Source organism: Phaseolus vulgaris, chromosome 9 (assembly GCF_051622355.1).
Source record: "Phaseolus vulgaris cultivar YP4 chromosome 9, ASM5162235v1, whole genome shotgun sequence".
NCBI classification, from domain to species: Eukaryota; Viridiplantae; Streptophyta; class Magnoliopsida; order Fabales; family Fabaceae; genus Phaseolus; species Phaseolus vulgaris.
This window is the reverse complement of record NC_143506.1, coordinates 22,080,377-22,099,632: the sequence shown is the minus strand read 5'-3', so window position 1 is coordinate 22,099,632 and position 19,256 is coordinate 22,080,377. Positions and strand designations below refer to the sequence as shown.

Sequence of the window (19,256 nt, the reverse complement as noted above, 5' to 3'; positions counted from 1 at the left end):
TAAAAGGAAATCGATTTAAGATCTGATGTAAATGATACAAATAAAACAAAAAATAAAAAAATGAATTTATTTTAATAATATGTTTAAAAATAAGAAGCTGTCAATTATAAATTACCGTAAGCAAGTACTTTTCTTTTAATTAAACAAACTTAGTCAAATAAGTTACCTTCAATTTCATATGAAAAAACTTTTTTATTCGGTCATGAGTCCAGCTTATAACTAAGTAGTAAAATCAATTACAAACTGGTTTAAATATCATGCCAAAAGCAAAGTATTATTAATTCTTAAATAAGATTCCGTAAAAAATAATCTTAAATAATATAAGGTGGGGTCAAAATTGTCTTCAAGAGAACTAATTTGGCACGATAGCACGGTGCCTACTTACTCAACTTTTTGGATTTTTTAGTCACAGTTTATTTGATGCAAATTATGCCTATTTGAATATCAATTGAACTCATATAAACTCGCCTTACACTTATTCAATACTTATCTTAATTACTCATACATTATGTATTGAAGAGTATAAACTTTTTGTTCATTGATCAAATTTGTTTCCAAACACACTATAGTGGGTAATGAGAAAGTTGGGTTTATATAGGCAAAAGTCATAGCAATGTTTATTTGTCAATTTCTTTTTCTACCTCCATAATTTTTCTCACACCTCCATAAATCTTTTATTTTAAAAACTACCTTTGGTAAAATATGCAGGGTTTATTTTTTATTTTCGATTTATATAATTTGTAGATCTTTCAAATTCTAGAGTTTGAAAGATATTTTCAAATCCAAAAAATAATTTGGATTACAATTTTGTGTATTCTGAATTCTAGAGTTCAAAAAGGTATTTTTTGAATTCTAGAGTTCTAAAGGTGTTTTCGAACCCAAAATATACATTTCAAACTCTAGAATTTTTGGAATACAATTTTCTATCTCGAATTCTAAAGTTTGGAAGGTATTTTCGAATTCTATTTCAAACTTTAGAATTTGTAATACATTTTGTATTCTAAATTCTAGAGTTCAAAATGTATTTAGAATTCCAAAGTTGAGTTTTAAGTGACTTCAAGTGAATGCGCTTTGGGTCTTTAGGAAGTGACCTTCGCACGCAGTCTTCTACAACCTCCTTGATCATCTTCAACAACCACCACGACACTTTCCCTCACCTTCACTTGTCTGTCAATCTTGCTCGCCACCGCCGCGACTGAGTTTTGGATGGTGGGACTTTTTGTGCATGGAGAAAGCGGAGAAGGGAAGAGACGGTCAGGTGTTGCAGGTTTTTTTTATTAAGGGTCAGATGATAATTTCACAACTCCCATGGAGGTACATAAGAAAACATGGAGGTGAAGGAAGAAGTTGCCTATTTATTTTTGGCAAATTCTCCCTACACCTCAATGGTTTCTTCCTTTATCTCCATAAAATGTTGAAATGTCAAACATACCCTTGACAATATATCTTAGGGTTTTGTTTAAGTGGAGAGTTGTTCTTTGAAGGTTCTGATTCAATGGTGTTTGTGGGTGGTTCTTGGTGGTTGGAGGTGAAGGTGAGTTAATGGTTTCCGTTTTCTTTTTTATTTTCATTTTGTTATTACATACACCTCACTTTTTGAAGCACATACTGGATTGGTCCATTCGACATACAAAACTGAATCTAGTATTGTAAACCGAATGGATCAATCTGGTATGTGTTGTAAATTTACATACCAAATTGTGTTATTAGATATACAATATTGGATCCAATTTTGTATACCGAATGGACCAATTCAGTATGTGTTTAAAAAAATGAGGTGTATAATCTAGTTTGTTTAAAGAAAAATCATACCAAATTGTGCAAATGGGTATGTTTCTCAACAACGTTATATTTTCAGTTTATAGAGTTTGACTTCAACACAACACAACACAATTTTTTTTTACATAAGGTCCAAAAATGGTGGTGTGAAAATAAGGTGCGAAAATGAGATTTAAAAAAGAAAAAACTTAGCTTACCTACTCTTACACTAGTGCAGAAAACGTATATAATAACACCGGTTCTAGGAGACATATAAAACTCGTTTCATCACTAATGTAGATCTCAACGATGTAAAATGTCAACATCGGTTATAAAAATTGTTCTGATATGTACCAAAATCCGAATAAAATATTTAAAAATATGGGCTCTAGAGTCACATATTAAACCCTAAAACCTAAACTCAATACCCAAGAGTTCAACATATAAAAATTAAAAGAACAATTTAAAAATTAAAATATAATACATTATATTTCAAACATAATACACAATACACATTGTCGAGGGTCGATCACCCCCGGACCCAATACCAAGACGTTCAACATATCACAATTATCCAATTTAAAACATAATACAATATATTCCAAATACAATATAATAAAACTAATTATCTATATAAATAATTGTAAACCAAATAATAATTAAAATTAAAATTAAAATATTTAAAAATAAAAGACTAACCTAGAGCGTGAACATTAACGGAGTTGTGGCGACGACAAAGACGACAAGAGCGACGACAAAAGTGGCAACAAAATAACATAGAAGCGTGAATGGAAGAATTATGTTCAGTGTGGATGCTCTCACGACGAAGAGAATGAAATAAGAGAGAAGTAGTGGGGGGAGCAGAGGAGGTAGCGACTGGAAGAAGCAAAATGAACTCTTGAGCAAGAAAACTTAGAATAACACAAATAGAGAGTAAGGGAGCGAACCAAGAAAATAGGGTAAAAACATATATGACACCGATTATGAATAATAACTAGTGTAATATATCTTTTTATTAACTTAAACCTTTTTTTACTCTAAGAATGACATATAACACCGGTTGGATAGAGAAATTGGTGTTATATATCATTTTTAAAACTTCTCATTTTTTTAATCTGAGAATAACATATAACACTAGTTCATCTATCCCACAAATGTTATATATAATCCCAAAGATAAAATTCTTAAAAAAATTCTCTAAACAGGACATATTACACCGGTTAGATAGTCCAACCGATAACCGATGTAATATGTGTCAAATATATTTTTTTAAAAACATCATTGTATTTTTATTTATACCAATTCTTATTTAATCAACCTAACATGTGAGTTGTAAAAAGTGGTATTTGCACTAGTATTATACAAATACTCTCGTCACATCGACTGCGCTCAAATCCTCTCTCAAATTCACTTTCATTGAAATTATGGAGTTGGAGGAAGAAGGTCTCCATCACAAGAATCAAACCCAAATATTGAGTTCCAGGAAGAAGCTGTCCATCACAAGAATCATAATTGGGTTTGGTGTTTGGGGGTAGTTGATTCAACTTTCTACAGTACCATCTCCCTCCACCAATCCTAATAGACGATGTTCCGTGAAAGCAATTGCATCAATGTTGATAATGGAATCCACAAATTATTCCCAAATGTTTGTAACTTTTGATCTAGTCAATTTTCACACTTCTCCTTCCACTATGCCAACACTCTTCCAAATCCTACAACTTCTCCCATTCCAACTCTCCTTAGAGCTCATATTTATCTCCATAAAAATTATAATAATATTATTAATAATTACAATTTCATTCTCATCTTCCTGCCAAAGTGACTGAACGAACCAAATAATAACTAGTTTTTGTTTCTCTGTCATTTGACTTATATAGAACCTCATCTTCATTTCTAATCAGATAATTAATCAATAAACGTTTTTGTTTTAACCACTCTACCAAAAGTTTCTCTTCCCTTGTGAGATTACAACATTTTCTTACAAACTTGGGTCAAGAATCGAATGAGAACGAAATATTTGATATGAAATATAATCACAATCAAAATGTTTTGTCTCTTTATATGTGTAGTGCAGAGGTCAAAGTATCTTGTCTCTCTAAAATGTGCTGTCTAGAGGTTAGTATCCTATGCACTTATGTTTTTCAAGTGACCAATCCATGGAGTAAAGAAAGCTCTCTTGGTATATATAATAAGAGCATTGATAATTTCACAACCCATTATAAGAAAACAACAATTTGATAAACAGTTATAATAAAATTTTAATTATATTTTTCTATTTTTTTAAATTAAATTCTTGATATACATTATTAAAATAAAACTGTGAAGTGAGTATTTATTCAGTATAAAATTTGAAAATATAATTTTTTATATAATATTAGATCATATAAGAAGTGGGATACCTTCTTTCTATCTCTCAAAATAATGGATGACATCAGTTAAAAATGGTTCTTTTTTTTTATTATTATTATTATGGAAAAATTGTTATCTTAAATAATAATAAAATATTAAATTAATAAGTTATTGAATTAAAGTATTGATTATAAAATTAATAAAATGAGTTGTAAGGTAAATGAGACGAATTAAACACACCACCAATAACATAAAAGACATTAAACTGGCGCATTAAATATCTCCGAAGCACAAAAAAATGGGAGAAACCAAACCAAAGTTTCTGCAAAGTACACAAAAAGAAAAAGAGAATAAAGTGACTACAAACACAGTATGCAGATGAGCTTAGCCGTTAAAATTAGGTACAAATTGTTCTTCCAAGGAGTGGAAGTGGCTACTTTCTCCCTCAAGAAGTCGCACAACCTGATGAAGAACAAGCTGATATTTATTGTAATTTGCAATATATTTGAAAGAGTGTGCAGATCCTCCTCTCTTATGAACATTAATGTTAGATGTTGATGTTGTAAATAAAAACAAAAAAGTTGGTGAAAGTAATAACGAGGTTGAATTAAGTACCTCTCCCATTGATGGACGCATCTCAGGCTTCCTTTGCACACAGAAGTATGCTGCTTTAGCAATGAGGTAGAGTTCATACGTGTCATAAGATTCCCCTAGACGAGTGTCAATCAGTTCATGTAAGGCCAACTTCTCTATCATTGGCTCAGCCTAATGTTTCCACACGTAATATTATTTATCAAGGTCAGTGATTGATGTTGATATTGATACTGCAAACATGTAAAGTTTCTTTCAATGGTTTTGAATATATCTAAAGACGTAAACAATCAAAGATACCCATTGTCGGAGAGATTGTTGTTGTTCTGGATTGTTGGAATTCCCAACCTGGCGTCCCGATATCAATTGTAACAGGATAATGCCATAAGAATACACATCTGTTCCCTCAGAAACAATACCATCCTCAGCATACTCAGGAGCAAGGTATCTACAATCACAAAAAGCATTCTTTCTTTTATTTTTTATGTTTTGAATTCAGAAGCATATGGTCAAGGAAGTTATAGTAAACAAAAACTTGAACAAATTCTCACCCTAATGTGCCCATTATCATTGTTTGAGGACTTTCATTACCAGTCTTCCATTTAGCAAGCCCAAAGTCACCTAGCTGCATTTATAGTCAACACACCACTTAATTGAAAGCTCATGCCATCAAAGCATTTTCAGTCAACATGCCACTTTAATGTGAATACCAAAAGGAAGCCTCTTATAGAAATGATAAAATATGGAATTACTGAGTTATGTGGATGTTGTGAAACCAAAACTTTTTATACACTATCCATGAACCTTCCCTTATATGGTGCCTTACCATGGGAACAATATCGTGGGTGAGAAGTATATTGCTTGGTCGCATGTCCCGATGAATAATAGGACCACCACGGCATTCCTCATGTAGAAAACGCAATCCCTTTGCAATTCCAATGGCAATAGCATACCTCTGGTGCCACTCAAGAACTGCTGCATCATTTTCTACAAAAATGTTCTCATAAAAATTAAACCTCAGGGTATAGAATATATTTTTGAGACTCAGAGTAAGATACAAACTTACCAAATAAATGCCAATGGAGAGACTTGTTGCAAATATATTCATAAATGAGGATGTTTTTCTTTTCTTTGCAACAATAACCCAACAGCATCACTATATTCTTGTGTCGAGCAAAACTTAAGACGTACACCTCAGAATGAAATTCAGAAAATCCTTGTGAACTTTCTTCTTTCCTTACCTTTGCCGCAATTTGCTGTCCATCTTTAAGCACGCCCTTGTATACGTGACCATAGCCACCTTCACCTAATAAGTTATCCTTTGAAAAATCATTTGTTGCAAGTTGTACGTCAGAGTAGCTAAACTTCATTGACTCTTTGATAGATAACTCTGTTCTTGTCCCACAGCCAGTACAAAGAAGCGGTGCATCTGAATGTTTTGGCAGAAAGCCACTTTGGTTTTGCTTTTGGTCAATCTGAGAACTAGTGAGATACCTATATTCTCCTTTAGTGCTTATGTCTGCATCACAGTTAAAACTCCTATTTATTTCAAAGAACTAACTTGAAACATCATAGACCATAAATGCGGTAGGAAAAAAATAATTTAACCAGCAAAAACACCGATCTCTTCTATATTCAACTTTTACACGAGATTTAAAATGGTACAACGAACTTAAAACAAACCAACAAGTTGGTTCATTTGGTATTGGAATCTGTCTTGATAGATAAGGTTTTAGGTTCAAATCTTCTAGATTAACAAATTGGAGAAATACTCTGTACCAATTGTAACATGGTTACTAAACATAAAAATACACAAATTATAAGTTTCTATTGAACAAAACAAAAAGTAATCATACTTAAGCTACAAAAATAAGAAGGATTAGTCCACGACTAATTACTACAGGAAATCATAAACTGCATTGACATTTAATCTGATATATAGCTGAAACAATCTAAATTTCAAACAGTTGTAGTTTTCTTTCCCCAATTTAGGAGTATGACATGCTATTAATTTATTATTCATCTTTCTATCCACTTCTCAGCAAGATTCACCCCGTGTCATATATATCACTTCATGTCGTTCCATTCCACACCATCCCAAGCAACCAAACAGCATATTAAAATATTCAACAAGGAGTGTAAAAAAGACTTTCAGAAAGAATTTTATGATGATCAATTTTCTTGAGAGCCAGTGAAAAATGCTCATTTTCAAACACTATGATTCCATACCACTACAAGAAACGATTGCATGCATAATTCCTAAAACTTGTAAGGCAGGCTTGAAAAAATTAAACAGGCTTCCTGATCACCTGATCTTTCTTGCTTAGAAGAGGATCCAAATTCTGATACGAAATTGTAATCGCGCGACCTGTTACCACTTGAATGCTTCGTAAAGCTCCTAATCGTACCACTGGTATCAGAAGAAACTATAGAATGGGGATAGCTTTTGTAAGAGACAATAGAGTGCTCAATGTCTTCAATGCTATGACAATCTGATAGCGACACAAACTTTGATAAAGAAAATACAAATTTTGTTGCTGTGACCTTTGTGTCTTGTGTATAATGAGATTTCAAAATCTCCAGAGACAAGTCATCTTTAAGCAATGCAACCTTACATGGCAACTTGTTAAGGTGGTATCTCAGGTCGCGCCGAAGATGTCTGTTCGAATTTACCCAATAAAGTTGACAGTCATCAGAGGAAAATAAGCAGGAAACTAAGTAAACTGATCTTTTTTTAAGTTTCAAATGTAAACCTATGCTCTACTAGATATTCCTATTGCCACATTAGGATAGGACAATTTTATTTGTTAATATCCCCATTAACTGATGGAAATCATTAATCTGTCAAATGCAGGATAACGGTTATTCACGAGCAAAGAATAATAATACCTGTCAAGTATTATCCAAGATGCATTGTAGTTTGTAATCTCCTGTAAAACAACCTGTTTAATTGGAAATCCTGCGGTGACTTTAACTTCAATTGTAGCCTGCACATGAATTGTGTAGTTATTATATACTTCAATCTAGAAAACAATATTGGAAACATTGTTCCAATTGCGTATAGTTATGCTACTAATTACAAGCATGCATTTGTTAAGAGTACTTTGGAAGCTCAGTGTAGAACATTTAATAATGTACCCCTTCACTTTGAAAATCTTCATAACTTGATAAAAGCTCACTAGCATATGTATCAACTTTCTTTTTGACTTCTTCCTCCATTGTACGAAAGTTGGTTCCAGCAAAAGACTCGGGACATGCTAACGTCTGGTACCCCACTATTAATCCAAAAGGAGGAACACAATAGTCATGCAATGAGTAATCAGCACATTGAAGGAACAATCTATATATACACACAAACTGATGCAGATCAACAAATGAATGAAGAAATAAAACGAGATAATATCTTCAACACATTAGTAGATCCATTCTCTTTCTCAAACTGATTGAAAAATATGCAATCTTAACACTTACTAGGGTGAGAGACTTTGTGCAATACACAAAGCACAAGCAGCTTGTCACCATTTGAGAGAAAGACACCACTGGACCGAACATGATCAACAACGAGTTTGATCTCGTGTTCAGTGCGGTCCCTTGTGGCATCACATGCAACCACGACGTAAGATGGAATAGGAGGGCTATCCATACTCAAACTATTATTCTATTCCCTAAGCAGCACTGTGATGATTGATGTTGAACCTTGAAGTTTGACACGAAATGTGGTGATGCAGAAAAACACATACTTAATAACATGATAAGTGGAATTGAAGAAACTATCGTCCAATTAATCAAGACAGAAGCATTCTCAAGCCTTGTCTGTCCAAAATAGCAGCACCAGTAATCTTTCTCTCACTGTGAAGGTTGAGACAATACCAAGATAATATGCTTGAGCATATTCGGAGAGAGAGATGAATATAATGATACTATGCCGCCTTGGACAGTGCCAACATGGGGAAGAGTACGAGGAACTTGAAAACAGAATGTGTTTACTGTTTGCTTGGACATGCTTTACAAGATTCTAGATTCTCCACTTTCTTCACTTGTAAACTATTTGAATATCTAATTTCTCAGCTTTATACTAATCCCTATTCCTGTCCTCTTCTTAGTTGATACAATCAGCATTCATTTATAGAAAACCAACGAACATAAACGGGTATTAAACAAATAAAAAAAAAGTAAAACAAGTATTCTTATATTTTATTTTAATATAATAAGAAAGTTATAGCCTTAATATAAAAACTTTAATTTTATTAATTTTATTTCAATTTTGTTAGCAGTTGAGTTAATTGAAAATGTATTTAATATTTAATAATTATTACGTGGGTTTATTATAAAAAATCTACTATTTATCCAATAAAAAGTTATTATAGTTTTACCTATTTCAATAATATTTTTTTTTCACTTTAATCTCATTATTTTTAAAGTTGAATTTAGTTCTAATTTTATTTTTAAAAAAGTCAAGGTAACATGGCAAATGATAATAAATTTTAGTTTCAAATATATTAATGAAATTAGTTATCTTTTTAAGAATCCCAAATATTTTAGATCATCTTTACAATAGTTCATAATTTTTAACATTTGCTTTAGGGATTCTCCCACCCTTTCTCCTTTTTCTTTTGTAATCACTTTTCACGTCATTCAATTCTCTATCAAGCAACTCGGCAATTTACACACCACTTATAATTCTTTGTTAATTTTGTATCTTCATCATAAAGTTATTCACATACAATATAGGATTCTCAAGTGGATCATAATTTGATAAGTTATTAGGATCCCCTGTCTAAGGAAAATCTTCATAAATCTTAACACTCTTATTTGGTTCGCTTTCCTTTTCTCATTCGGATTTTTAGTAAAACATTGTTCAACCTCATCATCTCCACCAAAGACCCTTGTCTAGTCTCATCAACACACCGGTCTCACCAGCTAAAGTCTCATCACTCATTTGGAAATCACCTAAATCATCACCAATTAAACACACATTAACTACACCATCATCTCCTAAACTCACCCCACATTATCTAAATCCACATCACCTAAACCCACCTTAGCTAAATTCACTGGTTCTTACCCATTACTAATTTCTAATGCCATATAGTTCTCTAATAAAATAATGTAATCTGAATCCATAGGCTCATTAACATCTTCTTCATTATATGACCTTGCAAAGGCTCATTCCCAATCTCAGCATATGATATTTATTGCACTTTGTCATTAACCAACAACTGCAACCTATATTGTGACACATCTCCATCAATAGATATCACAAATTCATTGCTGAAACATACTCCATTTCTTTAAGAATCCCTAATGTTTCAAAATAAATCCATTTATCTCGATCACAAGAACATGTAGATGTCTCACCATCATCTTTCATTATGTTCATATTACAAACTTTTCCATGGTAGACCACAACTTCAAAAAAATCTATCTTAAATTGCCAACAATAACTAAATAACCTTATCAAATATGAAAATGTTCAAATAAACTACAAATATTAGAAACAAAACCAATGACACATACACTAACAACACAAATAGTGAGACACTAACCAAAAAACATTTATGTGTGGACCACAATCCTAATTATGTCACAAAATGCACAAATCATAAACTACATCTCAAAACAAACAAAAATCTACCCACACAAGATTTTAATCACATCGTTAAACACTAAACAAACACCACAACATTACTCAGTTAATTACGAAATGTCACTGACTTTATGAAGTAAAGGTAGAACTAGTGAACTCCACCAATCCACACGATTAAAACACAATCTCAAACTTCAAGCAACGACCACCATTGTATTCTCCCAAAATCACGACTCCAAATCTCAGCAACCAACTTCACCCATTGTTTGCCCCTCACAATCTACTTTCAATGTGTAATTAATGTTCAATTAAAAAAGCATTGTCAAATGTCTAATTAATACCTCAATAAACAATGTTAAATCATTATCATGACACATTCTCTTACTCGTTAGCCAATGTAATGACATTAAGAAAATGGACTGCATTAACTATTTCTAAATAAAATTGAAATCAAATTAATATCTTTAAAATTGAATTGAAAAAAATGGACAAATAAAAGCACTAAAAACACTATTAAACATAATAATAATAATAATAATTGCATTTTTAATTCTATAACCAACATGAACTATATAAGAAAAGTGTAAAAAATAAAATTTAAATCTAATTTAACCTTACAAAATTAGCTTATAAGGTGAAGTTTACCCTCACTTATGTACTATGAAATATTCTTATAGTTGATATGAGATCTTCAACACAATTCTCTCTCGCCGGGATCTTTCAACTCGTGTGTATGTTATATATTTATAGGTGATCGATAGCGCGTGACCTGATAAGCATCACAAACCTTGTTATGGTAGACTATAAATGACTTTATACCATATTAAAAAAATAGACTTTAAGTCTAACTCAACCTTATTTTACAAGTTGAGATTTGCACCCACCCACTTATAATTGTTTTTAAAGTTTAATTTGTATTTTTGTTAATATATTTTTTTTTTGTATTTTTATTAAAAGAATCATCAATTTAAGATTTAAAAAAGAATTATTATGAAATTTAACAGTTTTATTTCATATAGTACTTTTTTATTGGATGATAATCTAAAATATTTTAGCTTGTTTCACATGCTTACCTTTTTTTTCTTAGCATCTTAATACGAATGATGTTTTTATTAGAATATGATTTGCTTAAAAATATAACCAACATCCTAAATTATTATTTTGTTTTCATTATTTTTTATGATTTTGAGTCACTCATTATAAGTTTAAACTTATTTTGTTTTTTAAATAAATGAATATTATAATATTAGAACGAAAATATTATTTTATTTTATTTACTATAACTTTCTTACCATTCTTTACTATTTTCTTATATTTTTATACTTTAATTTTAGACAATAATTAATGAAAACTAGATCATCAATGGATGAACAAATAAATAGCCCAAGAAATCTTCTTTTTCTTATATATAACTAAGAAGTATATGGAATTTGTATAGCATCAACATCCAACTTCCTCCACTAGATTTACTGATTTTAAGATAGTATTACCTCTATATCTCACACTAGGGATTTTGATTCTTAATGCTTATCTACAATGACATAATGACTCATGTCCGTTTACAACGTAAGTTTACCTCCTTATGAATCGTAAGTTTATCTTCAACGATAATGTTATGTTCATTTTTTTTTATTGAGTTGAAAACTTATATTGAAAATTTCATATATTAAACTTAAAATTATATTTGACTTAAAAGTATATTTGACAGGTGTTTGAAAAGATGTAATGGAGTCTTTATTTTACATTTTGACAGTAAGATTTAGAATACAATTCCTTGTTTGAATTGGCCGTATCTACAAAGGAACATCAGAAGGGTAGTCTTTGGGATGCTTCTTGATCGATTTCCTAAGTAATCTCTCTTGCTCCTCAAGGTTTGGTGGCAGTTTGTCATAGACATCATTAAACATGTCCTCAAGTGGAGGTTTTTGTGCTTTCTCTGCCACCTCAATCGCATGTAATAGCTGTACAATAGTAGCATAAATCCCAAAACAAAACAAAAATGTGAGAAAAAGTTGGAGAGTGCAAATGGGACTAAATTTCAATATGCAAAATTAAACTAATAACCTGCTTCCTAATACTGCTTCTAAGCTCCAATTCTTCCTTGTCACTCCACCAACCATTCTTTTCCACCCATCTCTTGAATCTACTCACAGGATTCCTTCTCATCTTCCAATATTCAATCTCATCAATTGCCCGGTACTTAGTTGAATCATCAGATGTAGAGTGATGTCCTACTCTATAAGTGAGAGCCTGAAAGTTATATACCATTATCATAAGATTGGTGGACAATAAAAAAGGTTGTGTTATGGTATCAAACAATGATTATCTTAAGCTTGAAGGGAGCTTAATACCTCAATTAAAACAGGCCTTTTTTCTCTTATAGCGATTTCTCTAGCAGTGTGGACTGCACTATAAACTGCAAGAGCATCATTTCCATCTACTCTGATACCCCAGATGCCATAAGCTTTACCTTTCACTACAACTCCATCACCTAACCAAACAGGGAAAAACATTTTTTTCCATCTGAAATAAATCAAATACTTGAACTTGAAACATTTGATCAAGTAAAAACAGCATACTTGGATACACAATAAATACTTATAGGAAGGAAGAAAATGAAAAGTTTAATGTTTTAATTTATATAATGAATTTAATTAATTTTACTTCGAAATTGTTCTTCTACTGGTGTACTGATGGCCCACCCATTGTTTCGACAGATAAAAATAACAGGGGCGTCCATCACTGCTGCAAAATTCATGCCAGCATGAAAATCTCCCTGCAATTAATGATGCAGTCAGTTAATAGCAATAAACATGGTGGTGTTCCATTTTGGTACTAGTTACCATGGTTCATCACCACTAACCTCACTGGTCCCACCATCCCCACAATAAGTGACTGCACATGCACTCTTGCCATCCATTTTAAGAGAATAAGCAGCTCCCACAGCTTGAGGAAGTTGAGTTCTGGATTTCTTGCCAAACAATATCAACTTGTTCAGAGATCATGTCACCAATGAACAATTTAATCAATTTCAATTATTTAAACATATTGTGGAGTGCATCTTACGCTATGGGGGATGAGATTGTGAAGTAATTGTGCTGGTTTGATCCATAATGTATAGGCATCTGCCTGCCTTTCCCCAGATCATGAGTGTTTCCAAAGCACTGATGAACAAATTGTTGCAGTGTAAAACCACGCCACAGTAGAACTCCAGGTTCTCGGTACTGAGGCAATATGATATCATCGGGAGCAAGTGCAGCTGCAGATGCAATGTTAACTGCTTCTTCCCCCATTTGGGTGACGTAGAAGGAAATTCTACCTTGCCTCTGCACTTCATGGAATATGTTGTCCATAGTTTGAAGAGTGACCATGTCAGAATACATCTTCACACCCATTTCCTTGCTAACCTGTTCAGTTATCATTGTCCACCCATTATTCAAAATGTAAACCAAATTGGATTAGTAATGGCTAATGGTGGTGAACTGAGATACCTGCACATAGTTGCTGTCTTTAACCAGCTCACCATTGTCATCAAGAACACGATAACACGGCACCCTTTTGGAAGCAGACATGGAAATGAATCTCATTTCAGAAGTAAATCCAACTTTCCCTCCAGGAAAATCAATCTCCTGACACACCAAGAATTTGGCAAAATTCAGTATTGTATACTATTGTCTTTTTTTTTATGTCTTTATTATTTTAAAAACAAATATTCTTTAGATAAGTATTACAACCATCTATATTTGTTTTCTTTAGAAAATGGTGTGTTCTATTTAAGGTAATCTTATTTCGAGTTAAGTGAAATTATTATAGATAATGATTTATTTGCGTATTATTCGAAATCATAATTAATAATTAAATTGAAATATCTTTGTATCCATAAAATTATACATTTGGTAGGGTACTAGAAAAAAGGCCTTTTGGATTATTTTATATATTAGTACAAAAATTATAGGGTTATCATATGCAAATTCTTCCTACACAATATTAATTAATTTGAACATGAAACCCATTTTTCAGTAAAATATGAAAATACTCCTGAAAAATTATGAAAATAGCCTTAAATTAAAAGAGAATATAGATAAAAAAAATATTTTTAAAATGCTTTTTAAATATATTTTAAATTTTAATTTCCAGAACATATTTCTGAATTTTATTTTATTTTTAAATATATTTTCAGATTATGTTTCAGATTTCTTTTTCAAAATATTTTTTTTTTACATTTCAGATTTAATTTTCAATTTTAAAAAAATTGAAAGTTTTAAAAGTGCACGTCCATACCAAATTCGTCTTTATCTTATTGTGATACATGACAAGTTTTAAGTCCAGCTGATAGGTATGTATACAATACAGGTTGTTTATTCAACCTAATTTTTAGTTAGGTATATCTATTTAGTTAGGTGTACTTCAATGTAATAGGAGCATTCACTTTTTTACTTATTTATGTAAAATTTAAAATTGTGAATTTTAAATAGTTCTTGTAATTGATTTATATCAATTTTAAAATTTATATAATACCTGAACAGTAAATGTGATCTTTCCATATAATTACTTTAAATAAAATATAAATCTAAGTTTAACTTTGATCACGTGTTGTATTTTGATTGAAATAATGCAGTGCTTTAATAATTTGCTAGTGGAATGATAAAATTAATAAATTAATGGGGTTCTATATTTATTTTTACTTGGACAATGAGAGGAGTACAATAAATCAGAGGTCGTGCAGAAGGACCCACTGTAAGAACTTTCAAAATTGAGCCTACGTCACCGACAGATGTTTGTTCTTTAGTTATTGAAGTAAATTCTATGAACTCAATTTTAAACTTTTTTTGGGAGAAATTTGTTAACCTGATTTGAATTAATATTAACTTATTTAAATATATTTTACTAATATTTATTTCTTTAAATATATTTTATTCTTTCAATTATTTTATATATTTATTTCAGTAAAATCAACTCAACCCACCTATTAGTATTATATTTAAAAAAAATAAGTTTGAATTTTTATATTTAAAAATAATTATTATTATGATGAAAAAATTATAAAAACTATTGTTAGTGGTTCCTAGATCAACTGACCTTCATATATTAAATTGTAAATTAAATAAGTGGGTTCAATTTGACTTAGTATTATAATAAAATTGAGCACTCATTTCATCTTTAATAATTACTACACGTGTTTTTTATAAATTAACATTAATATACAATTAATTTTTAAAAAAATTACTCCTAACCATTTTAGATATAAAAGAACAAAAAAGTAAAAAATATGATGATAAAGTGACACTAACATTAGAGACAAATTTTAGTATTGCCTGAAATATATATTTAAAATGAAAATATTTGGTTGAGAAAATAAAATGTTTGTTTTCTAAATTATATATTTTAATTTATATTGAATGTGGGTTTAGGGTTATATTGAATGTAAACAAATTATTATGAATGGATAGATAGAAAGAAAAAAAAAATTAAGTTGAAGAAAAAAAATAGTTTTGAATTTATAAAATTTTAAAATGTATTTGTTTATTTTAGCTCTAATCAAATAAAAGAAAATATATTTTATTTTTGTGTATGCAAACCTGCTGTCTTCATCATGGGTTCAATAGTGTTTTTAATGTACAGTTTGTGAAATAAAAGTTGAAAAAGATAATAATGGTGATCTAGACGTGAAGCAAACATTAATTAGCCACGTCAATTCATGTACTTCCAAACACTACAATGTAGAGACAGTCTGAATGAATTCAAATCAAATCAAAATTATAAGCACAAAAGAAAACTTCAAATCCGTATTACATAAATTGATCTTGGTGAAATTTTGTACGAAAATCACGTTCAATTAATTATATTAGAAAAGAAATTTAGTAATACGTAATGAATTAATTATTAGAAGTTTAAATTAGTAAATAAAGAGGTAATATTTTATTATATCCTTGTTCCAGAATCATAAATTATTGAAATTTTAAATTATTAATAAAAGTACATTCCAAATGAAATAATTTTTCATTACATCATCCACAGTCCTAAACACCATTCACCTTTTTGGTAAGAACATCTTATGTATTGTTTTCATTTGAGATGATTTATTGTTTTCATTTGATATGATTTGATGATAAAATGCCAAAAAGAGTATAAGAGAAAAATTATGTAAATAATGTGATTGAAATTATATTTTTTAATTGATATAATTATAAATTTATAAATTTATTTTTGTATTTAAAAATTATTAAAAATTAATTGGATTAATTTATTTATAAATTAAATAATATTATTATTATATATATCTTTATTTTTTTATAATTAATATAATTATTATATAAATTTATTTTTTATTTAAAAATATATTTTTTATTATTATTTATATTTATAATTATAAATAATTAATTATGTTATTTTATAATAATTATTTTTTTACAGTTTTAATTATGTTTTTATATTTAAATTATAATCTTATTTTAAATAAAAATAATAATAATTTTAGAACTTTCGTCACAATTCGTTCTTATCGCGAACAAAGTTTTAAGAACGAAAGGTTTTTTAAGCACGGAACCCTTTTGGTTTTTCGTTTTTTCTGTTTGTGTTTATTATTTTTTTTTGTGTTTTATATTATTTAGTACCTCGTTTTTTGTGTTTTATTCTCACACACAATAAATCTTATTGATAACCTCACATGTTTTCTATTTTAAGTTTGGAAACAAAAGACTATAACGCATCTCTTCATCTCTCAAAAAACATGACTTCTTCTTTTACCTTTTGTTCTATTTTTTCAAGTGGATTATTTTATAACTATGTTTATTTTCAAATTTGTTGTCATTTTTTCTTACACATTACCAATTTTTTAATGCAAAAACAATCCTTCAACTAAGGGCGTAAATCGTTAATTACATACTACTATGCACAGTAAGTTTGTTATATTACACTTATAATAATAATTATCATAAATATCCCCTTTAAACTAGTCTTATCTGATCTCTTAAAATATGAAAGTTTTCTGCTATTGTCATTAAAAATAAAGTTTTATATTTTTTTTACAGAGAGTTGAATTAAGCTTAAACTCTCCCTTTTAATTTTAAAAAATTACAGAAAATAAAAAATATATATATTTTTGAGAGAATAATTTAAAAGCAAAAATAAATAGAAGTTGAAGTGAAGTGAGAAAATGGTGAATATTTGAGGAACTTAAAATTTCACTAAGAATGAAACTAAAGAGTTTATCCATAGATCCAAAGGTCTCACAGACTCCATAACTCAATAGACATACCAACTTCAAAGTTTGATAGTGTTTGGTTGACAGAAAGCAATTACCTGATTAGTGTGATCCTGGGTGAAATCATGCTCCAGTTCCAGTTGTGCATCAGCTTTGGTTGATTCATGACGTGAGAAGGAGAAAAGGGTAGGTGAGTTTTTGTGAGGCAGTGTTCTTGGTCTAGAGAAGGAAGAAGAGGTGTTGTTAAGAAATGGTAGTAAGAAGAATGGCTTGCTGTGTTGATGAGTAGAGAAGAAGATTCTAGACCTTTGCAAGAACCACGATGCCATTGCTGTTATGAGTGAAGAAAGATCGAGATGAAAGGGTTAGAAGTAGAAGGAAGATGACAAAGTTCCACTCACTCACTCATCATTTTTGCTTTGTTTTCTTAGTGTGATTGTCAGGGATGGGCATTGAGGTGGCTATCTAAAAAGTTCATATAAATAAAACCTTTCAAGATGTTATTATCCTTGTCGTGGGACCACGTAGGATTCTAGATTGGTGTTATCTTCACCTATACAGTATCCTTTTTTCTTTTTTTTAATTCAATGAAATTTTATATAGTTAAATAATATGAATTTTCTCTGACTTTACCACACTAATATTTACGTAGGCTTAAAATTAATTTTAAAACGTTTTTTTTACAAAATTATTATAATTTAACTATATTTTACTTTTTTAGCTTTCTAAAATGTAAAATTGTTTCTTATACTATCGTTTAATACTTTATAAGAGTGTTTATTCATTTTGAAATAAATTCCTTATATCACCGACACGTGTGGAAAGTTGCCTTTTTTAGTTGCAATGATTATTCGGATAAGTTTCGTAATAAATAACATATCTATACCCACCAACTAAATTTTGCAGTTAGTTCAAACAAGAACAACCTAATTCTAAAACATAAAATACCAACCAATTCACATAATTGAAACAACTTAGTCGTAACTATATACTATATTATGATCATTTATTTATTTTTTATTTCTTAAAAAAAATGGTATTCTTATAACATAGTCCAACCTCACAAGAAAGGATTTGAATCAATATTTTTTAATATCTTATCAGTGACGCCCCAAATTATTTTACTTTTTATAACACAATTTAAATTAATTTTCGTAATTGAATAAATAGATAATATTTTTAAAATTTATTAATAGACTCTGAAATAAAATTAGTATAAAATTATTTTAACTGAAAGAACATATTATTTTCATAATCTTATCTTAAGTATGATTATTGATAATGCATAAAAATTTAACTTTATTTATATAAAATATTAAATATAGTTATTTTTTTCAAAATATTTAGATAAATTTCGAAAGTAGTAAAATAGTAATATTACTTAATTTGTAAATAATAATTCATCAGATAGTTACATTTTCTCAATTTACATATGGGCATAAAATTTGTATCAGCATTACAATACTTATTTTTCAAATGAAGTAAAATGTACACTTATATTACCATAATTAACTTAAATGCATTATTGCAATAAATTATTCCTTTTCATTTGTATAATAGAAGAAAATTGTATCTTTAGAACTTATTCTTACTAAAGAAAATAAATATTCATATGAATATTTACTTTTAGATGTTATCATATGATTTTCTAAAACTTTAATTAATTATAAGGATAGATTTCTTTTACCGCTAAAATTCAATATAAAAAATATCATTCCATCATATATTCAACACTCAATTTAAAATAAATTAAATAGACTAATTATT

The 19,256-nt window shown here is 29.5% G+C and overlaps 2 protein-coding genes across 3 annotated transcripts; both read right to left on the bottom strand.

The window, feature by feature from the left end:
- Nucleotides 1-4,357: 4,357 nt before the first annotated feature.
- LOC137822878 (serine/threonine-protein kinase CDG1) lies at nucleotides 4,358-8,475 on the bottom strand. Of its 2 annotated transcripts, none has more exons than XM_068627893.2 (10): nucleotides 8,170-8,475; nucleotides 7,837-7,973; nucleotides 7,588-7,685; nucleotides 7,008-7,357; nucleotides 5,765-6,217; nucleotides 5,525-5,685; nucleotides 5,250-5,323; nucleotides 4,999-5,146; nucleotides 4,723-4,872; nucleotides 4,358-4,584 (listed from the first exon to the last, which is right to left on the bottom strand). In XM_068627893.2, the coding sequence occupies exons 1-10, from the start codon at nucleotides 8,339-8,341 to the stop codon at nucleotides 4,492-4,494; spliced, it is 1,836 nt and encodes a 611-aa protein (XP_068483994.1). In that variant the 5' UTR covers nucleotides 8,342-8,475; the 3' UTR covers nucleotides 4,358-4,491. The 2 variants fall into 2 exon arrangements, with proteins under 2 accessions (XP_068483994.1, XP_068483995.1); XM_068627894.2 differs by having other exon boundaries at nucleotides 4,358-4,569.
- Nucleotides 8,476-11,949: 3,474 nt separating this feature from the next.
- On the bottom strand, nucleotides 11,950-17,967 carry LOC137821680 (2-oxoisovalerate dehydrogenase subunit alpha 2, mitochondrial). The gene is made up of 8 exons (XM_068626391.1): nucleotides 17,588-17,967; nucleotides 13,777-13,914; nucleotides 13,352-13,692; nucleotides 13,149-13,248; nucleotides 12,950-13,061; nucleotides 12,637-12,776; nucleotides 12,350-12,535; nucleotides 11,950-12,246 (listed from the first exon to the last, which is right to left on the bottom strand). The coding sequence occupies exons 1-8, from the start codon at nucleotides 17,816-17,818 to the stop codon at nucleotides 12,079-12,081; spliced, it is 1,416 nt and encodes a 471-aa protein (XP_068482492.1). The 5' UTR covers nucleotides 17,819-17,967; the 3' UTR covers nucleotides 11,950-12,078.
- Between the last annotated feature and the right edge of the window lie 1,289 nt (nucleotides 17,968-19,256).

What these genes read in the sequence shown, in the direction of transcription:
- LOC137822878 (XM_068627893.2), bottom strand. Translation starts at nt 8,341, where the DNA reads ATGGATAGCCCTCCTATTCCATCTTACGTCGTGGTTGCATGTGATGCC. An exon ending in TTCTAAGCAAGAAAGATCAG is followed by an intron (nt 6,218 to 7,007) that starts GTGATCAGGAAG and finishes ACTGTGATGCAG; the next exon opens with ACATAAGCACTAAAGGAGAA. An exon ending in TGCGTCCATCAATGGGAGAG is followed by an intron (nt 4,585 to 4,722) that starts GTACTTAATTCA and finishes AATAAATATCAG; the next exon opens with CTTGTTCTTCATCAGGTTGT.
- LOC137821680 (XM_068626391.1), bottom strand. Translation starts at nt 17,818, where the DNA reads ATGGCATCGTGGTTCTTGCAAAGGTCTAGAATCTTCTTCTCTACTCAT. An exon ending in AAAGGCCTGTTTTAATTGAG is followed by an intron (nt 12,536 to 12,636) that starts GTATTAAGCTCC and finishes TATAACTTTCAG; the next exon opens with GCTCTCACTTATAGAGTAGG. An exon ending in GAAGCAGTATTAGGAAGCAG is followed by an intron (nt 12,247 to 12,349) that starts GTTATTAGTTTA and finishes ACTATTGTACAG; the next exon opens with CTATTACATGCGATTGAGGT.